The sequence below is a fragment of the Acyrthosiphon pisum genome, chromosome X, assembly GCF_005508785.2.
Source record: "Acyrthosiphon pisum isolate AL4f chromosome X, pea_aphid_22Mar2018_4r6ur, whole genome shotgun sequence".
In the NCBI taxonomy this organism is placed as follows: Eukaryota; Metazoa; Arthropoda; class Insecta; order Hemiptera; family Aphididae; genus Acyrthosiphon; species Acyrthosiphon pisum.
In genome coordinates, this window is record NC_042493.1 from 52,439,527 (window position 1) to 52,457,698 (window position 18,172).

Below are 18,172 nucleotides of genomic sequence, written 5' to 3' on the forward strand. Positions count from 1 at the left end.
AAACTAAAATTTTCAAAGGAAGTTGAAAACTTACAGAAAATTTCAATGAAAAAAAAAATTAAGCTTAAATCTCTAACACCACCACTTCAGAACCTATGCAAAAATTCCATATTATACCCGTGACCCATTGACACTGTTACGGAAGTACAAAATTATTAATTTTACACTTTCAATAAAATCAGTTACTTGGTAACATTAAAATTTACACGTTTCGATAACAATGAAAACAGTTCCATAGAGTTGATTGTTTAATCAGTCTGTTCAAGGTTTATAAATTACTAATTTTACAAAATTTTTTAGTAAAAAGTTTTTTAAAACCGTCAAGACTTCAAACATAACAAAAATGCAAAGCAGACTCACACGGAATGTGTCACAGGAAGATATGTATCGACAGCATAGAAATAATGTAAAATACAAATTTATAATAAAGAAAAAATTAATATTACGTCCAAAACCAGTTTGAGTTAAACAACATGTACCTTGCAGGAATACAAAACTATGTGGTGATATTTGGCGTTTCGTATTCAAAATATGTCATTTAGAAAAATTAAAAGGGATGTGGTGAAATATAATAATAAATTACATTAATATGAGATACAGTGTACCCTTTCCAAATGAAGACCACCAAATAACAGACTTTTTTTGAGAATAAATATCAAACTTTTTACAAACAACCCTCTGAATAGCGGAAAACGTATCATTTTAAATTAGATACATCAACAATTAAATAAAAATTATTTACTAAATAATTTACAATAATAAGGGGGTGGGCTTACATTTGAAAACAGAAGTTTGTACTTGAAAAAAATGTACTTTGAGTCTATCTAAAATTTTAAAATCTGAAATTGAATAAATTCATTATTAAATGGAAAAAATAGTTGAGAATAGTTGGTACCACTGTTCTATAAAGTAGGTGTCAGAAGGGTCACTGTAATGAATAGGTATGTTTAATTGGTATTTAATATTATAAAATCATTGTATACGAAATACGATTCTGTGGGATGACTGTCTGCCTGCCTATATGTATTACTGAGTATATTTTAAGATATTATTATTTTTAAAGGAGGTACCTAAACAAGGTTTTCCTTGTTGAAAATGTTATACATTTTTAACTAGGTACCAAATATTTTCAAAATGTTCGTGATGTTGATGAATTTTGTAAAAATGTTTTATTTATTTATTTAGCTTTTAGTTCAATTCTATGACTGCTCAAAAATTAAGATAAATTCAGTCCAAATATTAAATTATTCATTTGAAAATTACATAATATAAGTCTGTAGGTATTATAGTACATATAGTACCTACATACATTAAACATAACTGAGGGAAAGAAAAAAAGAAATAATAATAATTCGGGTAATGTTGTCTAAACAATTGTAACGAGTTAGGTACATAAAAAGGTTAGATTGTAGATACTGGTAACTGGTTTATGATATTAATTATAGGGAATTCACTGTAAGAGATTTTGCCATTTTTTATTTATTTATTTTTTATTCAATCATCAAATTTTTTATGTGTTGGAGTTTCTAGGACATATTTGATGCAATGGTGCCTATGATCTCAATTTGAACTTTGAATGCTTAGAAAAAAATGCATGCGTATGTATCTTTAATATTTTTAAACTGCTGTTAAAAAAACATATGAGGAACCTTGCATTCAATTTTGAACCTGTTTGATCCACCAAGAAATTTTTTATCGACAATGATTTTTAAAAAATAATGAAAATAGAAAATTTTTCACAGATTTAATCATATTTGATGGAAATTTAAAGTATCTATATGGTCATTAGTTTTTGAGTACCTCAAATAAATAAAATTGGTTTTGCGTATAAATTATCAATTTGTTTTTTTTCCCCGACGCTTTTGAAAACTCTTGGAAATATTCAAGTTTGACCTCTCGATTGCATTAATGGATCAACTAAATTCACTTTCCTATCAGGAAAGATGCTGAATTAGGAAATCAGAGCATTTTTACTGTCTTATACAAGTTGCTGACCAACAGAAAACAATAAATACATATCATTGTAAAATTAATACATTCGACCGCTCCACTAGGAATCTAAAATGGGGGAGAGCATATTTTGGCGAATCACCCTGTTTAATATATATATATTAATCATGTAAATTGTAATTCAACGTTCTAACATATATCACCCCAGATTTAAACACTACTGCATCCAGAAAACAATCTGTATATTATCGGTATATTATTATTGGTAATATAACCACCACCCCGTTCTTGTTTCTAGATCAAAAATATTAAGCCAAAAGTGGATAACAAAGCACCGTCGCTTAAAATTACAGCGTATTACAAGCCTGGAGTTATTGAAGGAAACGCGGCGAAACTAGCACAAATAGAAGATGACAATTTTAAATTGATAACACATATTAACACCATTTATCGTACGAAGGTAAAAATTATATGTATAAGGTCAACAAGTCCTAAATAAAATATAATGAACTTAACGCCAAAATGACATTGGTACAGGAATTTTCTGATAATCCTATTGGTTTTAATAATTATTATTATTACTAAAGCAATAAACCTGTTGGCGCAGTGGTACTTCTATGTATTTTAGTACAGAATGTCTTGAGTTTGAACCATAGTTTCGGAGGACAAATTTCTTGCATTGTTTTTTTTTCTTTCCTTTTTTTTTATTTTTATTCTTTATCCACACACACCAATGTTTGATTTTTTTTTATTCATCGGATTTTAGTGCGATTAGATTAGGTTAGGAATTTGTATAAATTGATTATATATACCGCCTTAGGTTTAATTAAGTAAAAACTACAAACTTGCTATTACTTTGATACTTTAGAGTTAAATTATACGAAAACGTACAAGCCAAATTATAACATATGATCTGTCCAGCGAGAGAACGCGCCGCTCACCGACCAAAACTGGTTCCCCCACCCAACATCCTGCCATAGGGGAACCAGTTTTGATAGCAAGGTGACGCGGGGGGATGCGCAGAATCGGCGCGTTCTCTCGCTGGACAGAGTATAAATCTATACTCTGTTCAGATTAAGATTGAACCGCTCGCTCTACCAAAACGCGTTTTTTCCGCGCGTTCCGGACACCAGTGGGAGCGTATGCACGGTGGCTAGCACCGGCGCCGACAATCGACGGCGGTCGGCGATGACTGTCAGCCAATCACAGAACGCATAACTATTGCATAGTGGGTCAGGCACTGTTCGGCGGCTCAGTCTTCATGCGCGAAGCCGGTTCAATCTTAACCTGAACTAAGTATAGATCTATATTATAGTTTGACCCAGTTATTATATAATACCGCAGGTAGATTGCTTAGGTGCCTGATAATATACTGCTGTGAATCTCACGGACAACGCCGGTCGTGATGACTCGTGATACATCAAAATATAATATAATTTACACTTAAAAAGACATAGCTTCCACACAGCGGGTTATACCTAAAAAAGAGTTGAACAATTAGAAACAACGCCGAGTAATTCAGCTAGTTTATTAGTTTTTAACTCATCAGAAATAATTTTACGAACATTTATATAATAAATAATAATAATTCAATTCGTTTTATATTTCATATTTGTCAGTCATAGGAATATTTTAATAAATTCTAGTCAGGCTATTACGAATACATTTAGTTGACACAAATTCTAAATGTCTAAGCCACTATAGCCAGTGTGCATCAAGAGGATATTGGACCCGTGTGTCTATAGTAATGTTTTATTATTTTTATAAATTTTCTGAAAAAGCCCCTCTCCAAATAAACAAATTCAAATTTAAAACCGGGGGTAATAATTCGAACATTAATCTATAATATGAGTTTCATGGCCAAAATCAATAAGCAAAAAAATCTTCAGAAATAGTCATTAGTAGAATAGAATAACATAAGTCCTTACGTTACATTGAACATTCTGTACAACACAGGATATAAGTACTACATAAACGCGTATACCATTGGGCGTAACCGTTTTCCGCTAAAATGACCCTCGCCCGTTATATTTATACTGTTTCATGTTTATACCTACTATTCGTTTAAGTATTTAATATTTTAATATGATCAATATTTTTCGTCAGTGATGCAAGGTGGAGCACGTACAATGTATATCATAATCATAACTATTTTATGAATTTAGGTTCAGGAAAAATATCTCAAATAATTTTTTTAGCAGAAATCGGAATAAAACCTTTGGCGGAAACAGTGATAACGGACGAGGGTCATTTTGGCGGGTAACAGAAACCCCCGAACCATTAAAGAATGCTATTATACTTATAGAATAATATAGTACCTACCTACCTTTGAGGGTTTGAAGTTATGATATCAGGTACATCCAGTTAATACAAGAGTGTTTCAGGGTAAAACCGATTGTTTTAGATCAAAATTATCGAATAATAAATTAAAAGTTAAAAATAACGAGGTCAATATTATCAAGTTAAACCAGAAAAAATTGAAAGAAAACTTTGAATTGCTAGATAGAATTCTTCACATAGTAAGTACACATCAATACATTTAAATAATTATAGGGATTAATAAAAAAAAAAAAAAAGTGGTACAAACAAAATTGTAAATGCTGCTGAAATACAATATAATTTATTATCAATGCTCTAGAAGCCTCAAGTCGATTTCAAGGAAATGGAAGAACATTATAAAAAAAACGTTGAGTTAATAATGTTAATGAGCAAATTTCCAGAGAGTTATAAGAAGAAAAAATATCACGATCCGCTTATTATAAACACCGAATTACCGAAAAGCATACGAATTAAAAAATCCAAGTATACCTAAGCCACTTTACATCAGCGCCTCTTATTTTACGTTCGGCGATACATATGATATGATACCACAGGTGCTATTTGGACATCAAAGATTTGACGGAAAATAGAAGGCTAGGTCGTATGACAATTGAAGTTTACGACAGCGTCGTTCCCAATACAACTGGTAATTTCAAAATGCTGTGCCAGCAAAGGTCGGATGAACTCGATTACAGCGGAACGCAGATCTTCCGCATCGTGCCGGGGCTTTTCTGTTTGGCCGGCGACGTTGAGTACTCGATTGGACTCGGTGGTTTGTCAGCCACAAAAGGTGAACGGTATTTCAACGACGAGAACTACACACTCAGCCACAACGCACCAGGTACAAAGAGTACCTACTACCGTTTTCCACTAAAAATAACCTTTCCGTTTTTCACCAAATTAGAAATTATAGGTTTATCCATTGGGTTACAAATGTTTTTACGTTAGTATTTAATAATATATTACTTACTAAGTTGGTTATCATTGTATAGGTAAGGGAAACCTGAGTAAGACGAGGACTAGAGGTAAGATTAGACATCGTTGTATCTAGGAAACTATTGAGATTTTGGAAAAAATGTTTTAACAAAAAATGTAGCTTGTTGGTCACACTATTGTAATATTATTTGATTTCAACAAATAATGCATGGGTGCTATGAATTTAACGGTAATATGTGATTTAATATTTTGGGATAATCAAATAAAAATAAGTTATTAAATAATTGTTTATTCTTAATTACTCTTGAATAATTTTAATGGCTAGTCTTGTTAGGTTTCGATTAATGTGACTTTGGTAGAGTGTATCCTTATTTTAAGAATAGTAGACACGTTAAATTAAAATATTACTATTTGGGGTAAGACCGAAGACTGGAAAAATATAATTGGACGAAACGGAGCGCATGTCCCATGATATAATTTTTTTTTTAAGTTTTAAATTCGAGTTACGTTTTTCCTGTTGTATGAATATACCTTGTATACTAAAGTTAATTTTTTCTATAAGCAAAGATAACTATAGGTATTATCATTTAGACATTAGATATTATGAAACTGAATACTGTAACTATCATTTCCCTTCCATTTTACTGATAAATGTTAATGTACATCAATTGTATGTGTTAAATATATTTATAAAATAAATAAAAACAAAGATTTTAAGCTTAGATACAATTTAATCACCTATCTTAGTATATAAAATCATAATACAACTCACTCAGTGATCGCTGTAACTCAAATAGTCAAATACTACGCAACGTACAAATTTGAAATTTGGAATAGAGGTTCTTCTCATATTTTTACCGTGCAATAAGGGCGTATTCACACTCACCGATATTATCAGTCTCGGTATCGGTATCTGTGTCCGTAAGTAAAATTGTGTGGTTTTAAATAGATGGTTTTCACATTGATACCGGTGTGCATGTCGGACAGATGACCAGTATGGGACGATATTTTTATCGTTCCAATTTCAATGACCAGTACATAGATGGTCGGTTTTCACACATGACCGATAATATCGTCGTGCCGAAATAGTTTTATCAATTTGCATTAATTTGTTCATTCGACGATAAAGATAACCAAGTGATTGATACAAATATAATGATTCAAAATTTTTTTATTAATATTATTATTAAAATGAGTTTTTATACGATATTCCAACATTAATTGAATTGGTGGAATCTATGCCGTCCCTTTGGGATAAAACATTCACAGAGTACAAGGACAGAACAAAAAACGTAATAAATGGAACGAAATGTTTCTTTATTTAGAAAAAAATTATGAAGACAAATTTGCGAATGAACAACAAGAAATTGGTAAGTTTATTATTTATAACAATAAAATATTTAAAAAAACAAATTAAATATTAAAATAAGAAAAACAGTATGGGACCTGTCACACCTGTAAATTTTCTTATATTCACGAAGGATTTTCACAATTATTAGTTTTTATTTAATTGCCAAGGCAATTCTCCAGCGGGATTTATGAAATAATTTGCAAAACTGTCACTTAAACCCTTTTTTTTTAAATTTTTTTAACAACTGTAACTTTTTTAATAGTTAATGTTTCGAAAAAAACTTATGAGGTTCCCTCCAAAATATTGTTCCCTATAAGTTTCATAATAAGTATTTTTACTCTAAAATCACTTTTTGATTTTTTTTTTTGTTTTCCGTGGACGTGTTTTTACCGCTGAAGAAAATGACCAGTGTAGCGTCCTCTTAAACACATCATAAATTGGTGATATTAGTTGTAAATAATCTAATTTATTAAATTAATTAGTACTTACCTAAAATGAAAACCATATCTGCATATTCAACGTTAGTGTACTCCATCATTCAAAACGTAAATTAAAAACTTTTAAATCTTAAACACGAATTTAAAGTGTTGTTCAATGGTGTTCTTTAAATCAACTAATGTTCCTTATGTAAGAAATATGGTCAATTCGATATCAACAATAAAAGTATAACAATAAGCTAATAATAAGTACACTATTAAATGTTTATCTTATCGAGCCAAAATAATTATGTTACTGCGATATCCAAAACTGGATTTTCAGTTTAAATAGAAACACAAATAGTTAGTTTCTTTTATCTCTAACTTATGAGCCATGGCATTACGGATCAAAGTGACCATATTTTATTACCTGTACATTTAAAACACATACCTAACATAAATGTATGTCAGTAAATTCGATCATTCAAAGCTCTGTTAACCCTAATTATGTTATTATTTATCATTTTTAGTAGTTGACAATGTAAAACAATATGTTCATTATTCCTGTATGTTAAATGTCAACAAATAACTATCACCACTGTTTATCTTGTAGTTTTCTCATACAAATCGATGTGTCACACCTTTTTTTTTTTTAGTCGGCGGTTCGAGCGTGAAAAACGCGCGTCAAGCTCAAAAATGATGTGACACCTCGATTCGTATGAGAATTTTACAAAAAATACAACTTGAGTATTTATTTTTACATTTAAGATAATGTTCTAAAAATAAAATGAAAAAACTCAGATTTTGAAGATAGAAAAAAAATTTCAAAAAAATCATCATTGGGTCATCACACTGAGTACGCATATACTAGTTTCCTCATCCATTTCAGAAACACCCTGTATAATTTGCATTTGTCCTTCTTCTACCATGTATACGTTCCAAATCATTTAGTCCATGACACCCTCTATGTATGATTTGTTCTCATTCAGAACGAAATCCATCTCTTTCTCGTACAATGTTGTGCAGTATAACACATGCTTTTACGATGTCTTTTGCGAATTCCTTGGAAACATTTAATGGTCTGTGCAATAATACTCGCCATTTATTCGTCAAAATACCAAATGCACATTCCACATATCTTCTTGCTCTCATGAGACGATAGGTGAACACACGTTTTTTTATGCATAAGTTTTTACCTTCATAAGGTCCTAGTAAATTTGTAGACAGCAAATCCCTCGTCACTTACTAGAACATAATGGTAGATTCTAATTTATGATAACTGAATCAGTATGTGGTATTGTGGTATCTATATCCAACTTGTTTGTCTCGAGTAATTTCCAAAACACAGTTTCTTTGAATACTGCAGAATCACAATCTTTACTATAGGCTCCTATATCCACGTAAATAAATTCATAATCTGAGTCAACTATTGCCATCAAAACTATGGAAAAGACATTTTTATAATTCAAATCCATAGATCCACCATCTGGGAAATTTTGAAGATGAATATGTTTGCCATCTACTGCCCCTAGATAATGTGGAAATTGAGCAGTTTTTCCAAAACCATTTGCAATTGACTTCTACTTTTCTTCATTTGTCTTGAAAGATGATTATTTTTTTAAATATTCCATAATTTTAAACACACTTCTCTTACTGTCTTGCTGTATACCCAATCTAAAAATCTAATGCAAATCTGAAAATGTGTTTCCAGATGCTAGATACCTAAAAATATGATATAATCATTACATTAGCTTATAAAAAAATACTGTTAAATATTATAAATATAAATTATTAAGTATAATATTATAATGTATACATATTCTAGATGTAATATATTGTTATATTGTTTGTATTATTGATCAATCATTTTTTTTATTTTTTTTTGTTATTTATTTATGTCTGTCGTCATAATTAAAATAGTTTTGTTAACTTTTAAGTAGTCTTAAAATATTATGAGAATATATATTCATTTTGGTTATAATAACGTGTATTTAGGAGATGTAATTATTGGAAAATGGAAAAATATTAGAGATGCTTTTATACTATCATTAAAGAAAAAAAGTGACCAAGGATAACCAAAAATTAAATTTATTCTGAACAATTAAAATTTCTTCTGAAAATTGCTCAAAAAGATAATACAGAATCGAGTATTATTGAAGAGGAGTTGACTGAAGATATTTAAGTTGATGATACTGTATCAGAAGAAGTGATAAGTAATTATAGTCCTTTAGCCAAAAAAAATAAACAAAAAGAAGAACGTAGTTGCTGAAAACGATTTGGACAGGGAAATAATTAAAGCTTTAAAAACGAGCGATACACCTAAAACTCCTCCAGACGAAGATTAGTCTTTTATCGATACTATTTTACCATCTGTGCAAAATATGATGGAAGATAAAAAATATGAGTTCCGTATTTCCGTAGGCACCATATGAGTGCCCTATATCGTCTAATTCTTTTAAGCTACAGCATAACTGAATTGCAGTGTTCTAAAAAAAAATTTAAAGAAAGTTTTAAACATTTTTTTTTTATTTATATTTGTAACATGTTTAAAATTGTACGTACATGGTTGTTTCCAGATAAAGGAATATATGTTTTCTGTTTCCTTAATCTTTTAGTCCTAGGTTTGCCATTCGTTCTCCCTAACATAGGGACCGGGTACAAATCAGGAAACCTCAGATCAAAATGCCGTGCAATTTTATTGAGTTTTTCAAGGTTTTCTAAATAATAAATTAATATAATAATTAGTATTAAAGCTAGTTCATGATATTAAAAAAAAAATGGATTAATTTTAATAACACATCATTTCCAAATCAACCAAGAGCTCCACAATATTATGCTTCATCGACTCCAATACATTTCCAAGAAAACGTAACACCAGAGAATACTTCAATGAGCAATACCTCAGAAACTCAACAATCATGTTCATTTTTTTTTGCAAACTATGATTTAAATGAATAAACTTTTTAACTACTTACTCATTATTTTGATTAAAAATATTTACTTATAAATATAATATAAAACTGAAAGTTATTGTTTTATTTTTTTCAATATTGATTTTGATTGTTTAATATAAAAATATAATACACGTTAAAAGACGTTATGTTGACTGTTATTTAATAAATAATTTATTAGTTGTCTCATACCTTATAGTTATAACCAACATCTCTTATAGAGGCACGCACAAACGTAATTGCGTATCTTGACGGCAAATAAGATCTGCTATTTGGTCCAATAGTAAGTTGAATGTTCTAAAACTCATGCAAAAATAGTTGAAAAACTTTATTTCATTGTATAAAATGCACCTTCCACAAATCTAACTTCTAACATGGGATGAACCCAATACCTCTTTGTTGAGGGTTGTTTATTCAATTTACGTTTTTATTGAAGACGCGCAGCCACGTCATCAATGAGGAGACCTTAAGGGCATAGGCGTGTCCAGACCTCCATGACTGGGGAGGCCAGTTATAAAATTTAAATTTTTTACTTGCTACAGTGATCTATAATATATATCTATATTTTTGACTTATTTTTGTTGTATGGAAATTATATAGCACCAGAAAATTTCACCTAGCCAAATTAAAGATTTTTTTGATCTTAAAATTGGTTTCCTATGCTATTACAAATATGGACTAATAAATAAGGCCTATTAACTAATGTGCTACTTAGTTATTTTTTATAAATATTTTACCAACTATAAATCAACCAGGTTGATTCAACCTTCTCTACACATCTTATTACAGTTATTACACAATACAGAGTACACATAAAACAGTTATTTATCAGTTTGGTTAAACAAGTAATTTATTAAAATATTACAAATAATAAAAACCAATAAATTTAAAATTTAAATTTACAATTCCATTCGCCTATTAACTGGTTTTAGTATTTTAAAAGTTTCAATGACATCATCAATATTTATATTGTAGGCAGACTCCTGTTCAATACTTATTGTAAATAACGCATCCAAACGGTCTTGCTGCATTGTGCTCCTAAGTTTTGTTTTAATAAAACTTAACTTTGAGAAAGTTCTTTCACACGAACAGCTTGTAACCGGAATAGTCACAAATTCTTTTAAAACTTTAAAGATATTTTGAAATATAATATCTCTTCCAGTTCCAGAATCAGCCAACCATTTTATCAAATCATCACATGTATTTATTATGTATTTACTAATTGAGCAATTTGATTTAAGTAATCGAATCTCAGCATCTAACTCATTAAAATCAACTCCAAATATCTTGGACAAATTTATAAGATCATCATTACTAACTTCTTGCTTTATCAAACGCGCAACACACTTTATCATATTAATAGTCTCTTGATTAAATCTAATTTCTATATCACTTATCATTCTATCTAACATAGGAAAAAACACCGTTATTTTCCTTTATTCTTCATTATATGTTGAGTTTTATGAGATTCATCAATTTTAGATGAAACTCTTCTTCTTTTCAAATCGGGTATCAAAATATCATTATCGTTGCACATTTGGACAGTTTTTTTAAAAATATCTTGGAATCCTTTTTCATTGTTTCTTAATGATATTAAAGATTGTTTCAGTGATGTAACAAGTTCAACAGCAGTTAATAAATTTATGTCTGAAGATTGCAGATACACACTTACTTTTAAAACTAAGGATAAAATAGGATTTAACATAAGCATTGCAAATATAAATTCAAAGGTTTTCATTTGATTTAATATTCCTAATGCTTTTGCTCTTATATCAGCTTGCTTTGTTCTATCAGAAATTTCTTTTATAGCAACCAACAATGCCGTATAGTTTTCTTTAATGGCACTAACTGCTTCTGCACGGCAGGCCCACCGTGTTGTTGATACAGACTTTAAGGTCTTAAGTTTTAAGTTTAAAGAATTTGCAATTGTTTCCAAAATATCGTGTCTAGTGCAACTGCTTTCAATAAATGAGTAGATCAACTGAATGTTACCAAAAAAATCAAATGTTATTCTATTTTCTCTCCCAACTGAATCTACTAAAATCAAATTGAGACAATGTCCATAGCAATGAACAAAGAACGCTTTATCATTTTTCTTTTTGAATTTAGCTTGAACTCCGTTTACACTTCCTGACATTGTTGCTGCACCATCGAAGCACATTGATAAAACAGACTCCCATTTTATACCATAGTCATTAATAACATCACTTATTGCATTAAAAATAGTCTGTGAATCAGTTGACATTATTCTTTTCATACCTACAAACTGCTCCACTGGACATTTTTGTACATCATCAAAATACCTTAAAACTTTGATAACTGTTCGTGGTGTCCTAAATCGCTTGTATCGTCAGCAATAATTGATATTTTTTTATTTTCAATTTTACGCTTTAATTGATTTTTTAGTACTTGACTTATGGATATAATTAGATCATTTTGAATTATATTACTACAATAAGTCGCGTTTTTCGGACCTAATTCTAAGTGAGATTTAAGAAGAGGATCATATTTGGCCAAAAGTGTAACAATATCTTTGAACAGACCTTTATTGTAACTACTATCCTTCTCATTTTTTCCTTGGAATGAACGTCCACCAATACCTATACACAGAGTTATATCAATTAAGCGTTGCATGATTTGTCTGTTTTTTAATCTTTGCTGTTCTTTTTGACTATGTATAAGTTCTCTCTCTTCATCTAAAACTATATCTATTGGCTTTAAATTCAAAAAGTTTGTTAATGAAGTTATACTATTTAAATGAGTTTTTGAAGTTAGGTGTGCTTTAAATTTAGTTGTAGCTAGTTTCCAATTATTAAATCCAACTTTTGAATACGCAGAATCTGTATAGCCGGCATTTATTCCTGAAGAATTGGTGAACATCCGACAGGGAAAACAAAAAGCTCTATCTAGTTTCACACTGTACTCAAGCCAATTGAATAATTCATACCAAGATTTATTAAAGCACCGCAATCTATCTCCAAACTTTGTTCGTGGATACGATTTAAGTATGGGTTGAAATGGGCCTCGAACAATCCTATCTTTACGTTCTAACTGGGATACCGGTAATAAATTAGCAGGATCATCAGGATCTAAAATGTTCAGAATTCATGCATAAGATAAACAATTTAAATTTAGTGCACTATACTTACTCGATTTGATCATTTAGTGTTTAAAATTTTAAAACTTGTTTTCTTAATAAATTTATTACAAAAATAACAACATTTAAATAATATGAAGTATCAACAAACATAAAGACAAAACATTGACAAACACAAATATTATCAGTTAGGTATATCTAATATAACTAATTAGTAAAAAGGTTTATTGGTTAATGATTATTACAAAAGCAAAAAATTACAATATTTATTTACCTAATGTACATAATTTTTTTTTATTATATTTGTTCATTGTAACGACCTCAAGGTCTTTGACAATGCTTATCACAAGTGGGTAGTAGGGAGATCATGTGATCTATTTATCTATGTATATATCACTATATGCATGATACTACCCCCCTTCTCCAAGAGGAGACATGTGCGGTCTTCACTCCCAGTGGAGTGGGACCTAGTTGGAAACCGGATGACGCAATCGGACGACAGCACGGGAAAATGGTGACTGCGTAGAATCACACACATTTTTTGCACTTTGCTATGAATCGAACCGATGACTGTGTGAGTCGTAAGTCAACTGTGTGACCACTGCGCCACTCCGGCCCCTACCTAATATACATAATAAGAAAAATATGTATGCTTTTGCACTTAGTAGCCTGAACCAGTCTGCCACCAAACACTGAAAACAAATAGTAAACCTAACATAGAACATGGTCAAAATTAATATTTTTCCTATTTGAAGCCATTAACCAATCCAACCATTTTTTTCTTAGAGTTATTCATATTATAAAAAAACAAATTTTATTAGTTAACACTGACGTCTGACATGCATTATTAATTTCATTTTTCACTAATCAAAATATTACACATTTACACATAACTACATAAGTACATAACAATAACTTAAGACATGTTAAACAAAAATTTAATTAATTAATTGCATGTTTTACTACCACATTGAATTACACATTGATGGAATGTATACATTTATAACAAAAAATAATATTTAAATATTCTATAACTAAAATATTAATATTATTTATATATAATAATTTACCTTTTGTTAATACATTTAAATCAACATCATTATTAACATTGTAATAACTAATATCATTATCATTACTATTGTCTAGAGGTACAAGTATATTTGTTTGGTCATTACAAACTGTGTCATTGTCTTTCTTATTGTCATCCGAGGTCTCAAAATCTATGCATGTAAATGTAAAAAAATGTAGATTAGACACCAAGGAACTATTGAAAATAATTATTCTATAACTAAAATATTATTATTATTTATATATAATAATTTACCTTTTGTTAATACATTTAAATCAACATCATTATTAACATTGTAATAACTAATATCATTATCATTACTATTGTCTAGAGGTACAAGTATATTTGTTTGGTCATTACAAACTGTGTCATTGTCTTTCTTATTGTCATCAGAGGTGTCAAAATCTATACATGTAAATGTAAAAATATTTAGATTAGACACCAAGGAACTATTAAAAATAATTAATACTTACTGCTAATTTTACTGCTAGTAGTGTTATTTAAACTATTTTCTGCTTTTTCGATGAAGCTGTTGAAGAAATGATTTCAGTTGTGCGTTGTTTTTTCACAATAAAATTATCCAGAGAACCACAAAGTTGTTCAGTCTCTTTTTTCCTATTTATCTTAATTCTGAGTCTCTCAGCACCCCCCATTTCTTTTCTTTTTACTCCTGACATAATGTCTAATGTATTAAACACATACAACTCAAGGCTCACTATGCACACAAATACACAATTTAAAATAAACGTGAATACTCAAAATGAATTAACAAAACAAACCGTTTACAAAACAAACCGGCATTCTTCACAAAAACCACGGTCCATGGTTATAAATGTTATCTACGAGTTACAATCATGGTCATGACGAAAACTTTATGGACATTGATAACATTTCTTATCGATCACCTACTGTTAGCTACTTTTTACTGTTACCACGGTTTAAGATATATCTACAACCGTGGTTAGTACTGTTTCAGCCACGGATATAGATACTACATATTATATATACATAAATATATAATATATATCCGTGATTTCACCATTATATTGTTATAAGCCAAGAGGCCAAGAACGTCGCTGGGGAGGCCGGTGCCCACCCTGCCTCCCCGTAGACACGCCTATGCTTAAGGGGCCTGGCCTCCTAAGAAAAGTCAGTGGCCCCGGGCGGGCCCCCTTAATTTTATTTTCAAATATTATGGCTATTAATTATTAGTTTAGTACAGTAACACATTAATATTTAAATCTGCAATAAACTAAGACTAATATACTCAAATAGTTATAAGCTTCTACAACGTCTGTGTTATTCCATGTTTTTAAAAACAGTATTATGTATAAGGCAATTAATTAATAAAAAATAAATAAAATAATTCATTCATAAATTCAAAAAATAATCAAACTAGGATTTTTTTTTTATGTTATAATCTCTTTTCATATTTTTCTCTCTTTACCTATATGTATAAAAAAAATAACATGTCAATCAAAATAACAGCCTACCTATGTGATAATTTATTTCATTTGTTTATGGGTTGAATAACTTGGGTCTCTTGTCAATTTAAAAACATATTTCAAAATTAATTGATTTAAATGAATTAACTGAAAGATTTGCTGTAGGTAAATCATAAAAACAGACGAATTATCCTTGTATAATAATAATATAAGATGTACATTGTACCTATATTAATATATCATAAAAATATACAGTACATTTGCCAATACATTCAATATATTTTAAAATATAGTTTTTTTTACATATAAACATAGTGTGATAACTTATAAAAAGAGGAGTGGTAGGGGTACAAAAAATAGAAAGGCGCCAAAATATAATGGCTCCCTTATGGGAAAATGTCTGGCTACATGCCTGAAGACGCAACAATGCAAGCAGTTTTATTGTTATTCATTTTAATTAATTAAAAAGGATATTCATTCAAGTTAGGTAATAGGAACTTCGAACTAGTATTTCACGAAACAGTGTACACGTACGATTTGAGACTCAACATTTTGAGTACGAAAATCAGAGATGCCGTCGATGAATCGGTCGTAATGCACAAGCAATATCCAATATCGTCCAACACCACCGACGACAATATCGGTCGATAATATCGTCGAGTGTGAATAACGCCCTAAGAAAGAATTTTCAAAAATGTTGCGTAATGATTTTATACAGGATGTATCTTGTCATTGTATGCGGGGGTTTTTAACGATTATGGATCGATAAAATAGAATTTCGTTAAAACGAAAAAGACGTGTTTCTTTATTTTTTAACAGGCAATTTTTTTATAATAATTTCAAAATTTTTAAGCACGCAGTTTTACCAATAGCAAAATCAACTTTATTTTTTCAAATGGCAACAACTATATTTTTAATGAATTCTAGTAAAGCTTTTTTTCTGAAAATTTTGATAGACAAATCATAAATTTTGGTTCACTAATTTATTAACTATGGTTTTTTTAAGTTTAGTAAAATATGCATTAACACTTTTAATTGAAATAATTGGTTTAGGTTTAATAATTTATTTACAAGAGCCAAATATTTTTTTCTTGTAACTACCTTTTTATAAACAGTGGTATCCTCGGTAGGGTCCTCTTAGCCCAGTATCTAGAATAAGGCGCCTGGTCCATGCAGCCTTATGTGTAATCCTCCAACACATATGCCACTCTTAGATTATAATAATAATTATACCTAGGTACATAAATTTCGAAATAATACAAATTACAAGCAAACATAATAATACTGCAGTAAAACGAAAAAATCTGTGTATTATGTAACATATTCTTTTACAAATAAAATAGGGAGATCTAAATTTTACAGAATATTAAAGTATAGTTTGTTTAATTTTATATTGTTTGGAACCAAAGGACTTTTTATATCTGGTTTATGTAAAAGGAGCACAAAACACAATTTTTTTTTTTAATTTGAAAGAATGTTCAATTCTAAGAATGGTTTTACGTTTCTACTCACATTATTCAATAAGTTATGAGTAATGGAAAAATTCACGTGACGTTAAAGGGCACGGCTCATCGTAATTGACTATCTTATACGTTTAAAAGTTCCTCGCTTCGCACAGTGATTTAACATCCTAAAAATTTTATTTTTGAAATTTAAAATACATAGAAATGTGTGGTTTTATGTGTTTAAGACGATACAAGTATCAGAATTGTATTACAACGTTTAGTTTTTTTAATACTAAAAATCTTAAAAGAGATATATTTTAATTTTAATTTTATATTTAAATGGCCATATGACACGTCGTTTAACAAAAATATCACTTTAAAGATTTATTAATATTTGAAAAACTAAACATTATATTGAATTTCTGATACTTTTATCATCTTTAACACATAAAATCACACATTTATACGTAATCTAAATTCAAAAATTATTAATTAAACTTAGATTGGTGATACGTTGTTTGAAGCGAGACATTTTTACACTAAGATAGGCAATTACGGTGAGTTTAATGACGTGACGTTGCTATTCTACATTTCTTAATATATCCTAAAGTTTTTTTTTTACATAGGATTTTCACCATATTTAATATAGCCACAGTTACAATTATTTAACATTTGAAAAAAAATCTAAAGAACATTTTTTTTTGTGCTGTGTGCTTCTTCTTTAATTGTAAAATACTGTGGTAGTTAAAAATTGCAGCATAAAGGCAATCGATTCAAGCTATGTATGTACCTATGTATGGTGTTTGTTTAATATACGTTTCCATAGTAAATCATGTAAAAATAGAAAAAAAAAGATAAGTTCAAAAAAAATAGAACATTATTAGAGTAATTTTATTTGATTATGAATTATCAACTGTTATCGAGCTCTTAAACGAACGCGGGTATTATTCTGCTTAATTTTGAGAGGACGTGATACCCGCTGTGTTGACTCCGTCTTACAAGTGCGTAACATAGCAAATTTTACGCTCAGAAGAACACGTGTAACTCTGTTAGTTTAAAAATTAGAGCGAATTGATCTCTTATAAAATCCAAAGGTAAGATTATTACCTATGCAACCTTTTGGGCTTTTTATTATATTTTATTTTAACGCGAGTTACGAGTATTTTAAAATTGAAAATTGTTTGTACACCTTA

The 18,172-nt window shown here is 29.6% G+C and overlaps 1 protein-coding gene across 1 annotated transcript in view; it reads left to right on the forward strand.

The window, feature by feature from the left end:
- Positions 1–214: 214 nt before the first annotated feature.
- The window catches only part of LOC100574774 (peptidyl-prolyl cis-trans isomerase E), a 22,288-nt gene continuing 4,330 nt past the window's right edge, over positions 215–18,172 (forward strand). Inside the window, exons 1-5 of the mRNA XM_003240385.4 lie at positions 215–406; positions 2,249–2,410; positions 4,335–4,469; positions 4,589–4,752; positions 4,824–5,110. Coding sequence (XP_003240433.1) covers positions 344–406; positions 2,249–2,410; positions 4,335–4,469; positions 4,589–4,752; positions 4,824–5,110 — 811 coding nt within the window. The 5' untranslated portion in view covers positions 215–343. The remainder of the gene's footprint in view (positions 407–2,248; positions 2,411–4,334; positions 4,470–4,588; positions 4,753–4,823; positions 5,111–18,172) is intronic.